Source organism: Poecilia reticulata, chromosome 4 (assembly GCF_904066995.2).
Source record: "Poecilia reticulata chromosome 4, P_reticulata-male-v2, whole genome shotgun sequence".
Taxonomy (NCBI): Eukaryota; Metazoa; Chordata; class Actinopteri; order Cyprinodontiformes; family Poeciliidae; genus Poecilia; species Poecilia reticulata.
This window is the reverse complement of record NC_088833.1, coordinates 3,178,124-3,197,520: the sequence shown is the minus strand read 5'-3', so window position 1 is coordinate 3,197,520 and position 19,397 is coordinate 3,178,124. Positions and strand designations below refer to the sequence as shown.

Genomic DNA, 19,397 nt, shown 5'->3' with positions numbered 1-19,397 from the left:
GGGATTCTGTCATTTTTGGTTATTAAATGGTTACTGAAGCAGGTATTAGTACTTTTAACAGTGTGATCAGGTGCCGTGTTCTGCTGGGAACTGAAATCAGACTGCAGCTGCAGTTCAGGTGAATAACCACAGAATGGGTTGATTCTCACGCCTGTGGTTTCTGCACATTTTCTGACTACATGTTTTCCATCCACTCAACTTCCCATATCATAAAACGCTTGAATGCAGCAACCTTTTGAGGCTTGACGTCCTTGTGGAAGGTATTAACGCGTCGCTGTCTTCTTTATGATTGTGTAGGCCATAACATTTGATATTTCTGTGGTACAAATATAATATTTTCATTTTCTGAGACATAATTTTGGGTTTTCATTGGTTACAAGTCATGATCTTTAAAAAGCTTGAAATATATGAAACTTTCTGTAAAACGAATGAACGTTTCAGCTGAATTAACAATGTTCAGTGATATTTAAAATCACTGAGCTGAACCTTTATGTTTCATTTCTATTTTTATTTAATGTCAGGATCTTGCAACACGTTTAGTACAGAAGCAGTGAACTGAGCTGGGTTTGGTTACATTTACTCAATTACATTCACTCAAGTAACTTTTTGGGAAAAAAAATTACTTTTCTCAGTATTTTTACCACACTGCGTTTATCACTTTTACTTTGAGTAATTTTATTAAGAAGTATTTCTTCTCTTACTTGAGTAAAAATTCTGGATTTTCTTCACATTGAATGAAAAACATGTTTTAACCAAAGACTCATCACTCAGACACTCAGCTGCAGCTTCTGCTAAAGTTTCATCAGTTTTTATTGAAACTGATTTAGAAAAACTTTCTTTTGCCTGATTATTTTTTGCTACTTATATGAATTATTGTCATTTTGTTCTTTAAAATACCAACATTTTGAAATATTAAATGATTGATCATTTGATCAGTTAGTCAGTACTTGATTAAAACTTTTTACCAAATACTTTTTAGTCTTTCTTGAGTCATTTCTTGGACGGCTGCTTCTTAGTTTTACTTGAGTAAAACTTTTGGGACCTCTGCTCATGTCTGGCAGGGAAGATGTTGAGGTTTATTGCATCACACCAGGCTGAGAGGATTTTCATTTCTGTTCAAACTCTTAATATAAACCAGTGGTTCTTAACCTTTTTTGAGGTACCGAACCCACCAGTTTTATATGCGCAATCACTGAACCCTTCTGTAGTAATAAATATATCCCCTCAAATTCAAGACATAGGGGTGATCCACATAGAGTCTAGTTGTTTCACCCCAAGATCACCAAGTCTTCTTAAAGGTAGAGTCTCTGAGATCAGTTCTTCAAAATATAATCAGTGTTTTCAGCAAAGTTGAGCTGATTGTCCATGAACGACCCAAGGTATTTAAAATCTGCCACAGTTTCAACAGGTTGGAGAGAAACTGGAACCACTTTAAGGTCTTTAGATCATTTAATTAGCTCTACATTCTTAAGAGAATGAAAAATTAATTATAAATAATAAAGACTGCGGTATTCTGATTTAGTAATGTAATCATATTAGCTGTGTTTCCACCCCCACGCCACTAGAGGCAGCAGCAACCCCGAAAAGATGTGACTACGGAGCAGATTTAGAAGTTCACTGAAAGCTACAGAATTTGGTAAAAACTGTGAGCTTTGCTGAAATAAATAAAGTCACAAGTTCAAATCCATGCTGAGAGTGGAGCTCCTTCAATCAGGGCTCCTCCGCAGCTCTGATTGGCTAAGCAATGTAACGTGATCCTCTGATTGGCTAAGTAATGTAACGTGATCCTCTGATTGGCTAAGCAATGTAACGTGATCCTCTGATTGGCTAAGCAATGTAACGTGATCCTCTGATTGGCTAAGCAATGTAACGTGATGCTCTGATTGGCTAAGCAATGTAACGTGATGCTCTGATTGGCTAAGCAATGTAACGTGATCCTCTGATTGGCTAAGCAATGTAACGTGATGCTCTGATTGGCTAAGCAATGTAACGTGATCCTCTGATTGGCTAAGTAATGTAACGTGATCCTCTGATTGGCTAAGCAATGTAACGTGATGCTCTGATTGGCTAAGCAATGTAACGTGATGCTCTGATTGGCTAAGCAATGTAACGTGATCCTCTGATTGGCTAAGCAATGTAACGTGATGCTCTGATTGGCTAAGCAATGTAACGTGATCCTCTGATTGGCTAAGCAATGTAACGTGATGCTCTGATTGGCTAAGCAATGTAACGTGATGCTCTGATTGGCTAAGCAATGTAACGTGATCCTCTGATTGGCTAAGTAATGTAACGTGATGCTCTGATTGGCTAAGCAATGTAACGTGATCCTCTGATTGGCTCAGCAATGTAACGTGATCCTCTGATTGGCTAAGCAATGTAACGTGATCCTCTGATTGGCTAAGTAATGTAACGTGATCCTCTGATTGGCTAAGTAATGTAACGTGATCCTCTGATTGGCTAAGCAATGTAACGTGATGCTCTGATTGGCTAAGCAATGTAACGTGATGCTCTGATTGGCTAAGCAATGTAACGTGATGCTCTGATTGGCTAAGCAATGTAACGTGATCCTCTGATTGGCTAAGCAATGTAACCTGATCCTCTGCAGCAAGTGATGGCAAAGCACCGCGTCATCACGACTTTACACAAGTGTGTCTTTACCTACGTGGCAGAGGCTCCGCCGAACCCCTGAGACCGACTCACAGAACCCCTGGGGTTCGATCCAACCCACGTTAAGAACCACTGATATAAAAAGATAAAAGCAAGACCAACTTCTGCAGTTTTTAATGGACAAAATAACAATTTAACCTGTTATTTTTGCACAAACGACAGTAGGATATTTAGTCACCAGTGACTCTCTACTGGTCTAATGGGTCAAACACGAGGAGCATTTAAGGCCTGCAGGAAGTATTTTATACCAACAGATTAAGACGTCAGGCTTCAGAGACGGGAAGTAACGGATCAGGAATCAGTGTGTGCAATATTAAATGAAGAGGCTTCTCGGACCGTATATTAGTGCTTAATCTGCCGCCTAACAAGATAGAGCGAGACACGTGGCGCCTGCAGAGCATCACTGATGATGGGACCGGTAATGATGGAGGAGGAGAGCCTGAGGCTGGCGGCTAAGCCCAAAGTAGCTTACTGTGGCAACGCATGGCTGGTTGCACCGCCACTGATGTGTGTGTCCAGTTATTAAATCAAATACGTGACACCAAGTAGCTTAAAGCTCCAATAAGCCAACAGGATGGTCGCCCACATCCAGGTCCGAGCAGGGAGGGCAGAAAAACTGAACTAAAGCAGAGCTGGCGCTACTTCCACTTATTTCTACTCAAGTCAAAGCAAAAACTAGCAAGAAATTATTCATATGAGTAAAAAAGTATTTGGTAAAAAGTTTACTCAAGTACTGAGGGGCTGATCAAATAATCAATCATTTAATGTTTAAAAAGTACAAAATCAGACAATAATGACAATAATTCACACAAGTAACAAAAAAAACAAAAAAAAACCAGGCAAAAGAAAATGTTTCAGCTTTGTTCAATAAAAAAACTTTAGCAGAAACATCAGGTCTGAGTCTGGCGAGTTTCTGGTTAAAACATGTTTGTTTTTCATTCAGTGGGAAGAGAATACAGAAATTTTACTGAAGAGCAGAGATGATTCATAATAAAATTACTCAAGTGTAGTAAAAATACTCCTAAAAGTACATGTCATCTGCTGAAACTTTCTTTATTTCTCATTTTTCTGTTTGTAATCCCTCATGCCTCATCATTCATGTATCAGTCCGTCTTTATAATATGTCCAAATTAACTCCGTTATAGATCCAGATACTCACTACACATTGGGAAAAATAGATGAATTCTTCTTCTACAGAAATGAATAATTAATCCTGGTCTTCAGTCAAATTTTCTAGAGTTGCATATTTTTATGGGTAATTTAAAACTTCTTTAATCTAATTTAACTCCGTATGAAGTTTATTTATCTAATGTCTGGATTATTTGTTTATAAATTTGTAAGACGTAGATGTGATGCTAACTGCTGGCACAAACATAAGCTAGCATTACCATGCTAGCACGCAGCGGGCATCAGAAAAGGCTTTATAATAGATATTATCCTGGTTTTCCCCCCTATGTTTGTGCGTAACATTATAAAATATTGTAGACAGGCCTACATTGATCAGTGTATCAATACAGTTTATCGATGTGATACACTATAGTGTCTGAATCGACGTCATCGTTCACAGCTTCTCCTTCTGTTCGCTGATTGGCCCATCGGAGGAATCAACTTCAATCGGAGGAATTAGAATCGATCAGATACGCAGGACGGAAACAAACTGAAGAAAGAAAAATGGCGAAGTTTACTAACTAAAGTTTCCTTCTGTTCTCTTTGAATATGGGAACATATGTTCAGCAACTTTTTTTATTTTCCTTTCAATATGTTGACTTTTTACCAGTTGCTTGAAGCAAGTCCTTTGATGATTCCCAATTTCCACTGAAGTTCGGAGCTGGACGGAGCGGCACGTCTCGGCGGTCCGAGCCCCTAATTGGACTTCAAACAGGACCGAAGGCCGCGGCATAATCCCATGGTCAGGATCAATGCCAGGCTGGAAAATGAATCCTTTTCCACAAATTTTCCTGGTCCTGTGTGCCTCTGCTAAGCAGCAGAGTTTCACTCGGGAAGGTTTCTGTGTGACTGGACTTCAAACAGCTGAATATTTGACCGGAGGTTTCCCGCAACGTCGCTTCAACATAAAACCGAGCTAAAACTGCTGCACACCTGTGTAAATGACGGTAATCTTACATGTTTTCAATCGTGATACTTTATAATTTATTAACTAGCATAAGAGTCGTATTTGATTGCAAGTTTTTAAGTATAAACATGAATAAATGTTATTAGTCATTTCAATCTAAAAGTGATTAATATTTAGATTTATTGGGAATGGGTGTCGCTTACAGATAAACACCCAAATTCAGTTGCTAATTAAACAAAAATATTTTTAAACCTTAAATTTAATGACCTACAAATTTAAGAAAAATTGTTGACTTAGCTGCTTTTCCATCAACCTTAAAATTTCCTAAATAAATTTGATTAATGGAAACCACTCAATAAAAAAAGCTTTGGTACCATGATGAGGCAATTAAATAAATAATGGAAACACTTTTCGGGTCACAGGAGTCACGTGATCAACAACCGGATGTTGCCACTGGTGCAAACAGGAAGTGGTAGGAAGATGGCGGCTCTGTGTTTTTTAATGACTTATTGTGTGAATAAACTTATTTAGGTTTTATTTTTACTGCATTTCTTTAAAAAAAAAAAATAGCAACAGGAATAACAGCCTTGAGTCTGGAGGAGGTGAATCTAAGCTGATCATCGTTTAATGTTCGACGCTTTTATCCACCTCTGTGTTTGTATTACAGGAGTTTAATAATAGTTATAAGTATTATTAAACATATATGGTGTAATTTCTTTGCATATCTGAAGAGAATTGGTGAAAATATATTTACTTTCTAAAACTGGTGAAAATAAAATGTAAAATTCAGACTGGTGGTAAGATTTAGCATCATGAAGCAGAAATAAACTGCACTAACGTTCCACAGGTTAAATGCTTTTATTGGTTCAAATTAGATGATTTTATGACAGGCGACATACTCCGATTACAGCGCAAACGTCTGTATCATGTTAAGGCAAGAAAAGAAAAGCATAACGTCTGCAGCATGGCACACAGCAGAACAAAAGGCAACTTGTTTCATTAAAAAACAATAAAATAAAACATTTCATTTGTCAAAATAATCAACGGTTCTCCTGTAAACGGGGAAATCACAGAAATGGGGTCACAACGGAAGACGTCCAAGTCACGAGTCGTAAACAGAATCATGTCTTCGTGACACTTTGACGAAATAAAGGCTGGATTTGATCAGAACAGGTAAGACGTGTCAGTAAACTATTCATTTATTCAACACTGAAAGTAACAGAGACCAACAAGCAGGAGGTTTGGCCCTGGAGGATTTCATGAACAAAGATTTAACTCAACAAATATCATTTTATCTTTCGTTTAGTTTCTTCTACATGACGGCCAATTAGGGCCGTTGTGTATTTATGTAAAAAACGAGAAAATTTCCACCAAAAAACAATTTGAGATTAAGCTCAGAAGTTTTCAAGAATAAAACTAATTTCTGAGCTCAAAGTTAGAAATTTGCAATAAAAACTCAGACATTTTGAGATGAATCTCAGAAATGTTCTAAAACGAAAAGTGAATCTGAGCTTAAAAAGTCAAATGAGGAGAAAAAAACGCCGAAATCTTTTAATGAATCCCAGAAATTTTCTGAAAAACATAAAATAAAATAGAAATGAACATTTTTCCCTTTTTAAACAGAAAACTTCAAAAAGTCTAAAAATGTCAGGGTGATTTCCATGTTTCTTCTAGAAAATATGTGAAATTACTCAAATTTTCTCTTTTCATGCAGATTCTTACCTGCTGAAGCTCAGAAATTTCTAATTTATTCTAGTAAATTTCTGAGATTAACCACTAAATTTCTGTTTTTGGATATTAATTTTTTCCTGCTCATATTTATTGGCAGAAATTTGCTCCTTTTCATGCATATACATCTCCAACGGCCCGATTCGCCGTCGTAGTTCTGGGTTTGGTGGCGGACTCTCATTTTTTTGCTTTCCCCCCCTTTTCCTTCTCGAACTGAGCGATCTGGTGGAAGATGTCCAGCAGGCTGGACGGCAGGTTCTTCCTGTTCCTGCCGTCTCCCTGGCCGTTCTGATCTCCAGAACTCTCTGGGTTTTTACTCTGTTCTGGATCCGACGGTCTCTCTCTCTCCGTCTCTTCCTTGCTCTCGTACCTACCGCCATCACAGGAGCTCCTGGTAGAGGAGTCGTGTCTAATCCTGTTCCTTCCGGAATATTCCGGTTTCCGGGAATACTCCAGCTCAGCTGAGGAGCTGGACAGTTTCCTGGCGTGATTCTCCTTCACGCTGCTTCTTTCTCTCCTTCCTGCTCTGCTCTCCTCCCTCCATCTTTCCCTGCTCTCTGTCCTGCTGTCTCTCTTCGGGCTCCTGCTGGTTTTCCGTTTATTCGCCCCGCTATCCGCTCTGTCCCTCCTCTTGCCCTGTCTGTGGGAAGAATCCGACTCTTCCTCCTCTGAAGCTGCTTCCAGAGAATACAGCCGGCTGATTTTCCCGTCGCCCCCCACCCCGTCCTCCTCCGCCCCTCCAAACACCAAGCCGCCCTTTTGGTTGAGAAAAGTGGCGGAGGTGTTGGGAGGCGCAGGAAACCACTCCAGCTCCTCCTCCTCCTCTTTCTCCATCCTGCCTTTCCCGCTCTTACCCTCCTCACTCTTCCTCCGGCGGTGCTTGCTTCTTCCTCGCCCGGACTTTTTCCGCTTTTTCTTTTTCTTCTTGGACCTCCTGCGGGACGAGGAAGACGACGAGGAAGAGGAACTACTGCTGCTGGAGGAGGATGAAGAGGAGGAAGTGGATCGCTTGCGTTTCTTCTTTGCCCTAAAAACGAGAGACATCTGCTAAAAATCCTCCAGCTGGAAAAGCATTTTTGTTTTGAAAAGATCAATCGGACTCGTCTTTACGCTCTCGGCGAGGTTCAACCTACCTTTTCTCCTCTTTTAAGATCTTACGTAATTTCTCAGCGCTGGTCTGGCTGCTCGTCGCTTTGACTTCCTCCTTAGCAAGAGCTTCTTCTCGCAAGCGAATCGATTTCTTTACAGACAGCAGCATGCAGGCAAAAAGCCCCGAGCGGCAGATTCAAAAACATTCACGCCGTTCAGAATCCATCCATCCAGTCGCAGGATTGTTATTATTAAAGTTTAAAATTGATAAACAAAAGTCAAATGTGTTGCAGAATGATGGAGAAATGAACATATTTACGCCGCAGACGGAGGTGCAGGCGATTCAGACAGCGTTTTGTTTTCGGTGGAAATAAAAAAAAGGTTTCAACGTTACCGTGTTTGGCAGCATGTTTACGCGCCGCGCACCGGTTCCCACGGGACGAAGAGTCGTTGGCACAGAGCAGTTTATGCGTTTCCAGCCCCCCACAAGGCAGGCGGCAGAGAGTCGGGCAGTCAGGAGGTCAAAGGTCAGAGTATAAGGTGGAGCAGAAACACAAACATACCAAACACCTCATCAGTATTACAAACCAGGGAGTCAGGAAGACGCCCAGCGACCCGATTAAACAGAAACTGTTTAGAGAAAAATAAACAAAAACAGCTTAAAGATTCATTTTCACAAATTAAACTACGGATCAATTAACGTCACAATAAAAACAGCAAACCAGCAGTTTCTCCTATCAGCTGCCTGGTTGGTCACAAGGTGTTTATATTAATAACAAACTTTTCTTTATTTTTTTATTGTGAAACAACAAAGGAATTTATTTTTTATTGTATTTTTTTACTTTATTTATAGAACAGATTTTCTTTAACACAAAAACCCCAAACATGCAGAACAAGTTTACTAAAAAATGTCAAGTTAAACATAAAAACTTTACCATCAGATGAAAATGAATTATGTTGAATCTCTGATAGGTTAAAATACAAAGAAAACTTATGAAAAGTTTGAATATGACTATTTTTTGCTGCACCTGTCGGCACAGTTCACTTTTTAAAACAAATTAAACTTGTTTGTTCAGATCTGCAGCTGAGGCTGTAATTTGTTCTCCTGTATTTATTTTGTGGAGGCGTTTTGTGCAGGTGTTCTTCCCGCTCACCTGGATGGTGTCATTGATGCTGCTCAGCGCCTCTGTGGCCTCCAGGTTGGCGTCATCGAGAGCCAACGCTCTGCGGTACAATCCCTCCGCCGTCACCAGTTTCTCCTGCTCCTCCAGTCTGTCAGACACAAAGAACAAAACACTCATTGTGATTCTGATGCCTTCTTGGCCCAGTTACAGCTGCACCGCAGTGATTCTTAACCTTTAGGGAAACTGGAACAAGAATTCAGATTTCAAGTTTCACTTTCTGAAATTACATAAACATCAGATGTAGTTTCTTCCGGATGAGTTTTATTCCCGGATACACAGATTTCAAAGGACGTCACGAAACAAATCTGATGGTTTTTTAAAATATTTTATGGATTTTCATAATTTAACCAATTAAATTCTGCAGATCTAATCAATTAGTGCTCATAACCTGCTGAGATTGATCTGACCCAGCAGGTTTCATGTTATATACAAACAAGTTTTTCTGCATCCTGACAGTGAAACTTGTTACATAAGAATTTGATTCTGCAAAACTTGCTAAAATAATCAGGATTTTGTTTCTAAGCTTTGCTAATATTGAAGAACCTCATGCACTTGATTTTTTTTATTTTATTTCTGAGATTAAGCTGAAACTCTGATTTATTTTTTTGTTAGTTTTTCTACAATGACCTTAATACGCTGCAGCAGGTTTTATGTGTTTGCTGAATTAAAAGAAAGGCGTCTAGTTTTCAGTGTCTTTTGGGTTCGGTTAAATAAACAAACAGGATTTGAGTCACTTTGTTTCAAAATGTTTGCTACATTTGACCATGTTTAAGACAAAACAACAGCTGATTTGGCTGCAGCAAACTTGGCTTTTCAGTAAAAGTTTCTGGATAAACTTGGTTTTACTTTTTGTTAAAATTTGGTTATAAAAACACAAATACTTTGTGTTGTTCTTTACATTTTTCTGTGTGAGAAAATGACGTTGGTAACAATCTTTAAGTCACCATCTGCACCTACAGGCCAAATTTACATCATTTTTGAATTGCTGAACAAACAGCAGCAGGATGAAAAATCACAGATTTTCTGTTCATATGAAGATCAGAGCTCTGAATGTTTTAAAGCCTCGTTAGTCGTAATTAACCAGCCTCAACCATCAGTTTGGCTTCTAAATCTTAAAACCTTATTTTAAGAGAAACAGATTTTAACCACTTTTAACCCTGTAATTTATTTATCTGAAAAGCAAAAGGCGCTGCTCACTGTTTTCCTCGCTCCACCAGAGTCTGGCAGAGATACTTCTTGGCATTGCGGTGATCCGGACAGTTTTCCAGAGCCAGCTCAAAGTCCGAGATGGCCTTCACGATGCTGCCTTTGTTAGCATATCTGGGGAGAAAAACAAAAGGAAATGTGAGACTCAACGTCTGAGATTTTAGTCAAACGGCTCCAACTTGATCTTTGCAGTACGAAGATTAATCAATCGATCAATCGATCAAGTTACTTTATTCATTTTATATTATGAAAACAAAAAAAACATCACAGTGAAACCACATTTTGTCAAGCGCCATCATTAAAATCATCGATACACATCAAATATATTTCATTATTATGGTTCAAAATTAATCAGGTGTGTTTTTAGACTTGATTTAAAGGAACTCGGCGTTTCGGCTGTTTTGCAGTTTTCTGTGTTTGTTTGATTAATCAATTAATCAGATAAAAAATTTTTACACATTCTGCAGATGTTTCATTGAAGACTTTCTTTTACCAATCACAGAAATCCAATTTTGTCGAGTGCCATTGTTAAAATCTTCCATACACATCCAAGTCTTGATTTAGAGGAACTCAGCGTTTCGGCTGTTTTGCAGTTTTCTGGAAGTTTATTCCAGATTTGTGGTATGTAGAAGCTGAATGCTGTTTGGTTCTGGTTTCTCTAGAAACTGACGCATCAGTCGTTTAATCCTGGAAATGTTCTTCAGGTGATAAAAGGCCGACTTTGTAACTGTGTTTATGTGTTTCTGAAGGTTCAGATCTGAGTCCATCCCTCACACTTTGTACTCAACAGGAAGGGGTGTTGGACTGAAAACACTCTTCCTCATACTTCATTTCGGTATGAGGAACAAATCAAAGGACAAATGCGACTAACTGCTTTTCATCTATTAATCTGAGGGACAGTTGAATCTGCACAAGATGAGCAAACAGAGACGGTTTAAACCAGGAAGTAAACCCACAGAGCTCCCCGAGCCACCAGCGCTTCCACGTTGTTGGTGTCGATTTCCAGAGCTTTGTTGTATTCGTTCATGGCCTCCACGTGGCGGCCATGTTTGAAGTGGTCCACACCTGCGCGAACGCTGCGGAGAACAGGTTGGCATCGAGGTAAATCAACAAACGACCACAGATGATATCATATCTGTGTTAGCTGCAGGTGCACCGAATTTTCTTTTGTCTGAAATGTCACTAAATATAGCAGGAAAGTCACTGAGTTAAGTGAAAACATGCAGACATGAGCTAGTGGGTCAGTCTGTCAGTCAAACCTGTATAACAGGGGAGGACAGCGACAAAATATACATCCCATTTTCACAACCTTTTCCGGTTGTCCAAACTTTTTGCCACGTGGGACAAAATTTTAAACTCAAAGCAGGACAAAAACCAACCTAAAATCAAGAAAATAAATAAATAGATATTTGTTGTAGATTTTTACGACGATGTTTAAGGGCCGTTGTAAGATAAAAAAAAAAAAAAGGACTAAATTTCTGCCAAAAACTCTGAAAATTTTGTGATTATTTTTTAATTTTTCTAGAAAGAAAAACAAATAAAAATTTTCTCATTTGAAATTTAGAAATTTCCAACTTTGGTGGAAATTTTCTGATATTAATCTAAATGTTTCATTTTTTTCTCTCAAATTTTATTGTTTTCTCTAGAAATTTCTGAGATTATGCTCAAAAATTTTTTTGCAGACATTTAATACTTAATACTTTCATTTTGCCTGTTGAGATAAAAGAAAGACGTCTAGTTTTCAGTTTCTTTTGGGCTCGGTTGAATACATTCATTTTCAGTAATAACAGGATTTGGGTCACTTTGTTTCAAAATGTTTGCTAATTTTAGCCAAGTTTAAAAAGAATAGAAGCTGATTTGGCTGCAGCAAAGTCGGCTTTTCAGTAAAAGTCTCTGGATAAACTTGGTTTAGTTTTTGTTAAAAGTTGGTTATAAAAACACGAACCTTTGTGTTTTTCTTTACATTTTTCTGTGTAAGGAAATCATGTTTGTAATTTTTAAGTCTCCTGCTGCAGCTATCGGTCATATCTGTATCATTTTTGAATTGTAGTTTTGGGGACAGTCAGTCCAAGGGCCACAAACGGCCCTTGGACATCCCTGCCCTAAATCTTAATATTATTTTGAGATTGGTGCTTTAATTTCTTTCCACTGTTGGTTCCATGACAGCAGAAATAAATAGGAGCTCCATGCAGTCAGTATTTGTGGGTTTTTCTCATCACTTCCATATTTTTGACATTCATTCTGTGCAAATAAAATGAACTTACTTCATTTTAAATAAACCTCAGCCGAGCTTAAAACACTGCGTTTGGGTTTTTGTTTCTGAATCATTCAATGAAAACAAATTACTATTTTATTTAACAAAAACGGCTGATTTCCAGGCAATGGACCTTACCAAGCTCCGCCTCTAAAGTCCCACATGCCTGCATGTCTCACAAACAAAGCCTCGCGGTGCTTAGTTTCTATGTGTAAACATGGCGTCTTTCATTTCGACTGACTCTCTGCAGAGTATTTCTGAGTCTATTAGGTTAGCATTTCTGCCGGATTTTCACAAAATATCAGCCACAACAATGGACAAGGGAACCAACAAGTTCATATCATCTTTTTTGGACGACATCAAGATGTTTGACCCACGCGATGCCTCCAACATTGTGCGCGTCACAGCGAAAAGCTACCGGTCGATGAGGAAAACGGCAGATTCTCACACCCTCAGCATAAATATAGCGGTGGACAAGATCACTGATGCCTGTTGTTCTTTCAAGGCTGGGAAAGTCGGGCATTTGTGGTTTTGAGGGTCCGAATGTGTCTAGGACTTATACACGGTACTCGGTGCTAGCGTGGCTAACACGATTACAGTTTAGTAAAAGCTAGCGTGGCTAACACGATTACAGTTTAGTAAAAGCTAGCGTGGCTAACACGATTACAGTTTAGTAAAAGCTAGCGTGGCTAACACGATTACAGTTTAGTAAAAGCTAGCGTGGCTAACACGATTACAGTTTAGTAAAAGCTAGCGTGGCTAACACGATTACAGTTTAGTAAAAGCTAGCGTGGCTAACACGATTACAGTTTAGTAAAAAGCCTTTTGAGGTGAAATAAAATCTTTAATGTATGTCAGATACGGTACACATTGCATGTTGATCTGTTCAGCTAACGTAAGGCTGTAACAGACAGGCTTCAGGATGTAGAAGTTGTATCGGTACTGCCATTATGCTGTACTTGGCTAAAAGTTTTTCGTAATGAATGTGTTTATTATTGACTATTTTTTTCATTCACTAAACACAAAGAGAGCAAAGCAATAATACTTACGCCAGCAGACACTTTGTTCTTATTGATCCTACACGGTTGCACAAGCTTTGATCCAAGCAAGGCTTTCCATTTCAGATTTTGGAAATCTGTTAATTTTAGTTCTACAAATACGATCAGGATACCTGACATCGCCTGTACAGATACCCCACTGGCGGAAAACCATTCTTTATCGAGTCCTGACGCAAAAACTTTCTGTCGGTCTTCTAGTCCACAATGTACATGAGCATGTTTTTACTACTGTAGCTTGTGTTTGTGAGACGGTCACGCACGTGGTAGCTGCGCTGTGTCATAAAATGGGCATTAGCCAATGAAACGCGGCCCCTGTGGAAAGGTCCATTACTGAAGTAGATCACAAATTAAGGAACTCGGCGCCGATAAACGGGCTGGTGGATAAATCGGTGCACCCCTGATATTGGCTACAAAGTTAGCAGAGTAGCGTTACCACTTCAGGGCCCAGGATGCAGACTGCTTCTTTCTGATTGCAGAAGCAAAATCCTCCTCCTGGAAAAGTTTACTGTGAAGAAAAAAAAACAAAACCAGAAACTTTATAAAGTTTATCTGAGGTTATGAGTCTGCCAGCCACAGTAATGAGAGAAATGCTGTTTGGCTCGTTTGTTGTTTCTTCACTTTGGATCATGTATCAGGAAACAGAAGAACAAAGAATCAGAATAAGCAGAGTTTCCAGCAAACAGAGACCAAAATCTGCTGCTGCTGCTGCCATGAAACAGGAAGCAGTTTTTACGCAGCTCACCACTGTAACCCTCTCATCATCGACGGGGGGTTGGTGTCGCTGATTCCCACCTTCTGCAGCAGATACTCCACCACAGACGGGTTTTCGTAGCCGTGGCACCTGGTCAGGATTCGTTCGTACGTCTCGGTGGAGTCGGCGGCGGCGCGAACGCTACGACTGAGCAGCAAACACAAACAGGCCGGTGACTGGAGCAAAGCATGCTGGGAGGTAACTAGTTCCAGAAGTTACTGGAATAAACGATAATATTGTTGCTTGGAGAATATTTTCAAGGAATATAAAACATTATCAAAAGCCAATAAACTTTAAAAATTATAATGAACATTTAATAAAAAAATTGGAAGACATTTTGAATATCCAAAATAAATAATAGAAACAACAAAATAAAATAAATAATGAACAAAATTATTCTTCAAAGAAACGTCTAGCAGAGACCAAAGCAGCAAACTGAAAATTTAAGCAGTTTTTGGCAGAAAGTGAGAAAAAAGAAAAACGGATAAATCAAGCAAATGAAAATTATTGAGCTTGTTTTAATTTATCATGCAATTAATTGATTTACTGCTTATCTCAACAGGTTTGAACACAAATAATGAAAACTGAATGAAAATTCAAGTTTTAGGAATTTATCACTCAGCATTTTTAACTAAACTTTCACATCAAAAATCTGCTTTAACAAAAATATCACCACTTTTAACACTTACCCTTCCACAGGCAACAAAGGAATCAATCAGTGTTTCATTACTGACTGACTGGTTCATCAGCTGCGAAGGTATTTGTAGCTGAGTTTTACCTGTAGTGTATGGGCAGATCTTCTCTGGTTATGACTCCCAGCTTGATGTGAACCAGGTTAGGGGAAAGCGAGGCCTGGTGGAGCGACACTGTGATCTTCTCCTGGAACCGATCGATGTCTTTCACTCCGGCTGCAGAGCAAAATAAACAAACTGCTTCAGGAAAGATTCTTTTCACCATCAAATAAGATGGAAAACATTAACGGAATATCAGCAGGGATGCACCGATCTGAAAATATGGGCCAGTATCGATATTTATAGGGATGAACAACATTGGTATTTGTCACTTTTAGATTCTGGTATTTTCTGCCAATTTTATAAATGTCTTGTTATTTTTACTGAACATAATTTTATTTTTTGTTTTATCATTTATCTGCCTGTGATGTTTGTTGTGAAACACTTTGGTCAGCTGAGGCTGTTGAAAATCCACTGCATAAATAAACTTTGATTTTTTAACCTATTGGTATCGGCCCAATAAATAAAAATGGGCCAAAATGAACAACCAATATTTATTTATTTTTAACTTGTTGTTCTCTAAAGGTGTCAAAACGGTAGTGAAATGCATTGAATATCGGTAAATATCAGTTATCAGCCTTAACATTGGATATCGATAAGATGGAAAACATCGTCTTATCGGCCCAACTCTTCTTATCGGTGCATCCTTAATTATTTTTAAACCACATTTAAGTAACAAGGCAGTTCAAAGTGATTTTTGTAAAAAAAAAACTGTTAGCAATAGTGAAAAAAGTGATAAACATCACACTTTGCCAAATGCAATCATCAAATATGTTAATAAATGTTCCACTTTCTAATCAAAGACAACTTTCAATAATAGGTTTTAAGCCTTAATTTATGGCTGTTTTCTGTTTCCATGTCTGGTTCTGGTTCCTGCCGAGTCATCAGTCTGTGCTGATCAGACCAACTTTATAATATTAAAGTAGCCTTAGCATCACATTTGAAGCTTCGTTTCTTCCATGATGGCTTACAGACTGCAGTCTGAACTGTCCTGTTGGATGAACCTTATATTGTTTCTGTGTTTATATTCGTTCAACGCACCTTTAATCAAGTCTCCGATCTGATAGTAGGAGAGAGGATCATCATGGCTGCTGGTGGAGGGAATTTCCTTGACATGGCAGAGAGCCTGAGAGCACAAGCAACAGAAAATAGACAAAACAATAACTGCACAGGCTGAGCATCATGCATTTATTTTAAATAGTGTTTTTAATACACCAGTAACAGTGAAATGTGCAGTTAAAATAGTCAAGTTGTTCTCGTAAAGCAGCTTCGCCTCTATGGAGGCTGTTTTATAGGGAATATTGTAAAAACATTGGAATTAAAACTAAAGGCTAAATTAATGTTGTGATTTTAGAGGTTCACATTGAGCCTGATGTGAGCGCATACATCTGTGTGAGCAAAGAACAATGTATGTCATATTTGTGCGCTGCAGTTACATTGCAGAGGTCACATTCATGGAACAACAACAATCATCTGACTTTCTGAACTGCTTGACTTCACAAACTGCACATGACAGAAACAGGATCTTTGGCAACACATCAACTCTTCATGTGGGCTGGAATAAAGTATCATTCATACCTGCTGGCAGCCATTCAACAATTCAAGAGCTGCTGCACACATGAAAGCCGGGAAATTGAAAAATCAGGTTTTTCCGTAAGTTCACTGCGCCGACTCACAGAAAGTTCCAGGTCCTCTATGTCTCTCTTCAGGCCTCCTGCCATGCACAGCAGTGTGAGAAAGAAGCCGTATTCTCGAATGTTGTTGATGCGTCCCACCACGATGTCTCCTCTCTCCAAGTCCCTGTACATCATGGATCTTCTCTCCTCATACGGCAGCTCCATGAATAACTCCACGGGCGGCATGATGGCATAAGGCTCTGCAACAGAACACACAGAATTACTAAATGAAGTCATAAACTAAGCTTTGCTTTCTATTTGTTTCACATTCATTCATTTTGATCTGAATCTTGGTTTGTAATCTTTTTGTAGCTAAAACTCAATAATGAAGTTAATTATTCACGTCTGGCTTTCTAACCGTAAAACCAGACACAGATTTAAAAAGAAGCAGGTTTAGTTTTGGTCTAGTTTCTAGTGCAAATATCTTAGTACTCTTCAAATAAGACAAAACTAATTCAAAAGTAACTTTTCAGCAAGAAATGTAACCTTGTTTTAAGTAAATAATTCCTTAATTTTGATTAAAAAGTTATATTTCCACTGGTAAAGCATTTCATTTTTAACATTTTCACATAACTGAATTTATCTGCCAATGGAACTAAAACTTTTTCATCATCACTAGCATAAAAACAAAGTTTTGCACACATCTGCCATGGAAATGCAGCACCAGTCTTCAGTCAGAGGCCTCTTCAGACTGACTGCAAGACTGACTGCTACTGCAGATCCTTCCTGCCCACAACGACTCCTTGAAGTCACTCAGATGATCTGAGTTACAACAACATTTAATTTCTCAATGGACTGAACAAAGTATTATTGAACTGAATTTCTAAAACCTGGTCTGTGCTTTAAAAGAAGCTTCTAATTTGAGTGGATCTACACACACACCTCCGTCCTCTTCCTCTTCGTCGTCCTGCGGTGGCGGGTTGGCCGTCTTCCACGCCGGGCAGAAGAGAATGTCAGCCTTCCTGGCGATGAACTGCTCCACCAGTGGACTGGCATGTTCATCACCTCTGCTTCACACACAACAATTAAACAACGTCTAATTAGCAGCTTTCCCATAAAACCCAGTAAGCTGAGTTTGGCACACAGAACAGTTTGGAAACTTTACTATGCTGCTCTGTATAATGACAGAGATAAAGTTAAGCATGAAGAATGAGAGAAAGTTAAAGGAGCAATTTGTACGTTTGAAAAACGTTATATTAATATCTCATGTCAGGCAGCTGCGTTGATGTTTGCAGGAAGGCATAGATTGACATTGCAACCTTGTCACCCTGCATGGGCAAAGACACAAACCATGATACCTGATTTATAAGGGTTATACATGAAAACTAACTTTGTAGCTTCTAACAGGAAATAAATGAAATAAACATGTAGTTGGGATGTATTAAGTACGTTTGTTCAATAATTATCAAAAACTTTTAAATGAACTAAGTGCAAAATTGTTCTGTTTCACGGCCTCATTTCCATATTATTTCACAAACAATTAGGTTATTGTTTGCAATGGAAAAATAGATATTTGGATCTATCTAAGACCACAGTGGGTGGGTAGTTTATCGCATTATCATTTATAGTAAAAAGCGAAAGAACTTTGATTTATCTGAAAAACAAAACTGACAGTATTACGGAAAAAAGTTATGTTGACTCATTTATTCACTTTCTGATCCATGAAAGCATCAATAAATTTGACAGTATGAATAAATGCATTTACTGTGCAGAGGTTAGTGATACAAATCACACTTTCTAAAGTGAGTATAGTTCTGAAGAAACCCATTTCAAATGCGAATGTTTTTATAATAAATGTATTTGAGTTTGTGATGAATGACTGCTGTGCAATCCAATCACAGCCATAGTTACCCAAGAAAGAACCGAGTTTCTTTAATCGTGTTTATCGATATCAGAATACTATAACAAAATATCGCGATAAAATTCTAACTTCTTATCGCTCACAGCTAGCAACAACACGTTTTTAAGGATAAAAAATGACTTTTTTTATCCTTTAAAATGGCTTTGAAATATCCGTTCCTGGAAAAACAATTTAGACTTTAAACCCCGTGTGGCATGTGACTAAAATGTGATAAAATACGTGCACGAATAATTTTAAATTCAGGTGTAAAGTCGAGAAAAAAAACACGAGTCCGACATGCTGCCATACCTTCCGTCATACGTGGCTTTGCACAGGTCAGTCACCACCGCCTGGAAGTCTGGGTTTTCAGTTTGCTCACATTTCAGTTTGTTGAACAGCGTCTCTCCGTGATGGACCAGACACTGCCGCAACAAGTCCCTGTCCATCCTGTTCCTCTCACCACACGCAGTCACATTTTTCACAACTCAAACCCTCCAGGCGACGGTTATCACTAGCCGTATGAGCTTAAAAACGTCTAAGAGAGGTAATCGTTCATAAACATAAGTGACATTAAGTCGAAAACAGACAGGGGATTGTTTTGAGCAGTTGAGGCTAACAACCAAAAATGCTAATGACACGCAATAAGCAGACAGTGTTATTTAAAACCCTTGAAACGACACACAATGCTTCAAAATATAGATAAAATGTATATAATATTCATTTAACCCAAACAATCCAAACCATTTGCTGCATTTAGAAATAAAAGTAAGCTCAAAAACTGTAAATTGAAACCGTAGCTGTTAGCTCCTGATCATCGCGCATGCTCACATTGTGTTACACTGAAATGAGCAGACAGAAACAAGTTGTGGCTAGGAACCAAAGTGACGGTCAAATTTCGACTTCTGACCGTTTTTTGTTGAAGTTCAGTCTACTCAGCTATATCTTGTCGAAAAGTTTAAAAACATATTGCAACATTTGAAACATTTATGAATCCCTCAAAGTGTTACTTTAACTTATGTGAGAATAGTAAGTGTTTTATAATTTTCTTTGGCTAACAATTTTGTCAAGTGTTCTGCAAT

The 19,397-nt window shown here is 38.5% G+C and overlaps 1 protein-coding gene across 2 annotated transcripts; it reads right to left on the bottom strand.

Annotated features, from left to right (window-relative positions):
- Positions 1-5,580: 5,580 nt before the first annotated feature.
- On the bottom strand, positions 5,581-19,169 carry ttc14 (tetratricopeptide repeat domain 14). Of its 2 annotated transcripts, none has more exons than XM_008406296.3 (12): positions 18,628-19,169; positions 17,361-17,488; positions 16,479-16,678; positions 15,844-15,928; positions 14,790-14,919; positions 14,003-14,158; positions 13,694-13,765; positions 10,905-11,024; positions 9,940-10,062; positions 8,713-8,830; positions 7,603-7,709; positions 5,581-7,496 (listed from the first exon to the last, which is right to left on the bottom strand). In XM_008406296.3, the coding sequence occupies exons 1-12, from the start codon at positions 18,762-18,764 to the stop codon at positions 6,647-6,649; spliced, it is 2,226 nt and encodes a 741-aa protein (XP_008404518.2). In that variant the 5' UTR covers positions 18,765-19,169; the 3' UTR covers positions 5,581-6,646. The 2 variants fall into 2 exon arrangements, with proteins under 2 accessions (XP_008404518.2, XP_008404519.2); XM_008406297.3 differs by having other exon boundaries at positions 17,361-17,485.
- Between the last annotated feature and the right edge of the window lie 228 nt (positions 19,170-19,397).

Coding starts and splice junctions, on each gene's coding strand:
- ttc14 (XM_008406296.3), bottom strand. CDS start 18,764: ATGGACAGGGACTTGTTGCGGCAGTGTCTGGTCCATCACGGAGAGACG. Junction 16,679..17,360: donor CGAAGAGGAAGAGGACGGAG/GTGTGTGTGTAG, acceptor GTTCTGTTGCAG/AGCCTTATGCCATCATGCCG. Junction 14,159..14,789: donor GATCTGCCCATACACTACAG/GTAAAACTCAGC, acceptor TTTGCTGCTCAG/TCGTAGCGTTCGCGCCGCCG.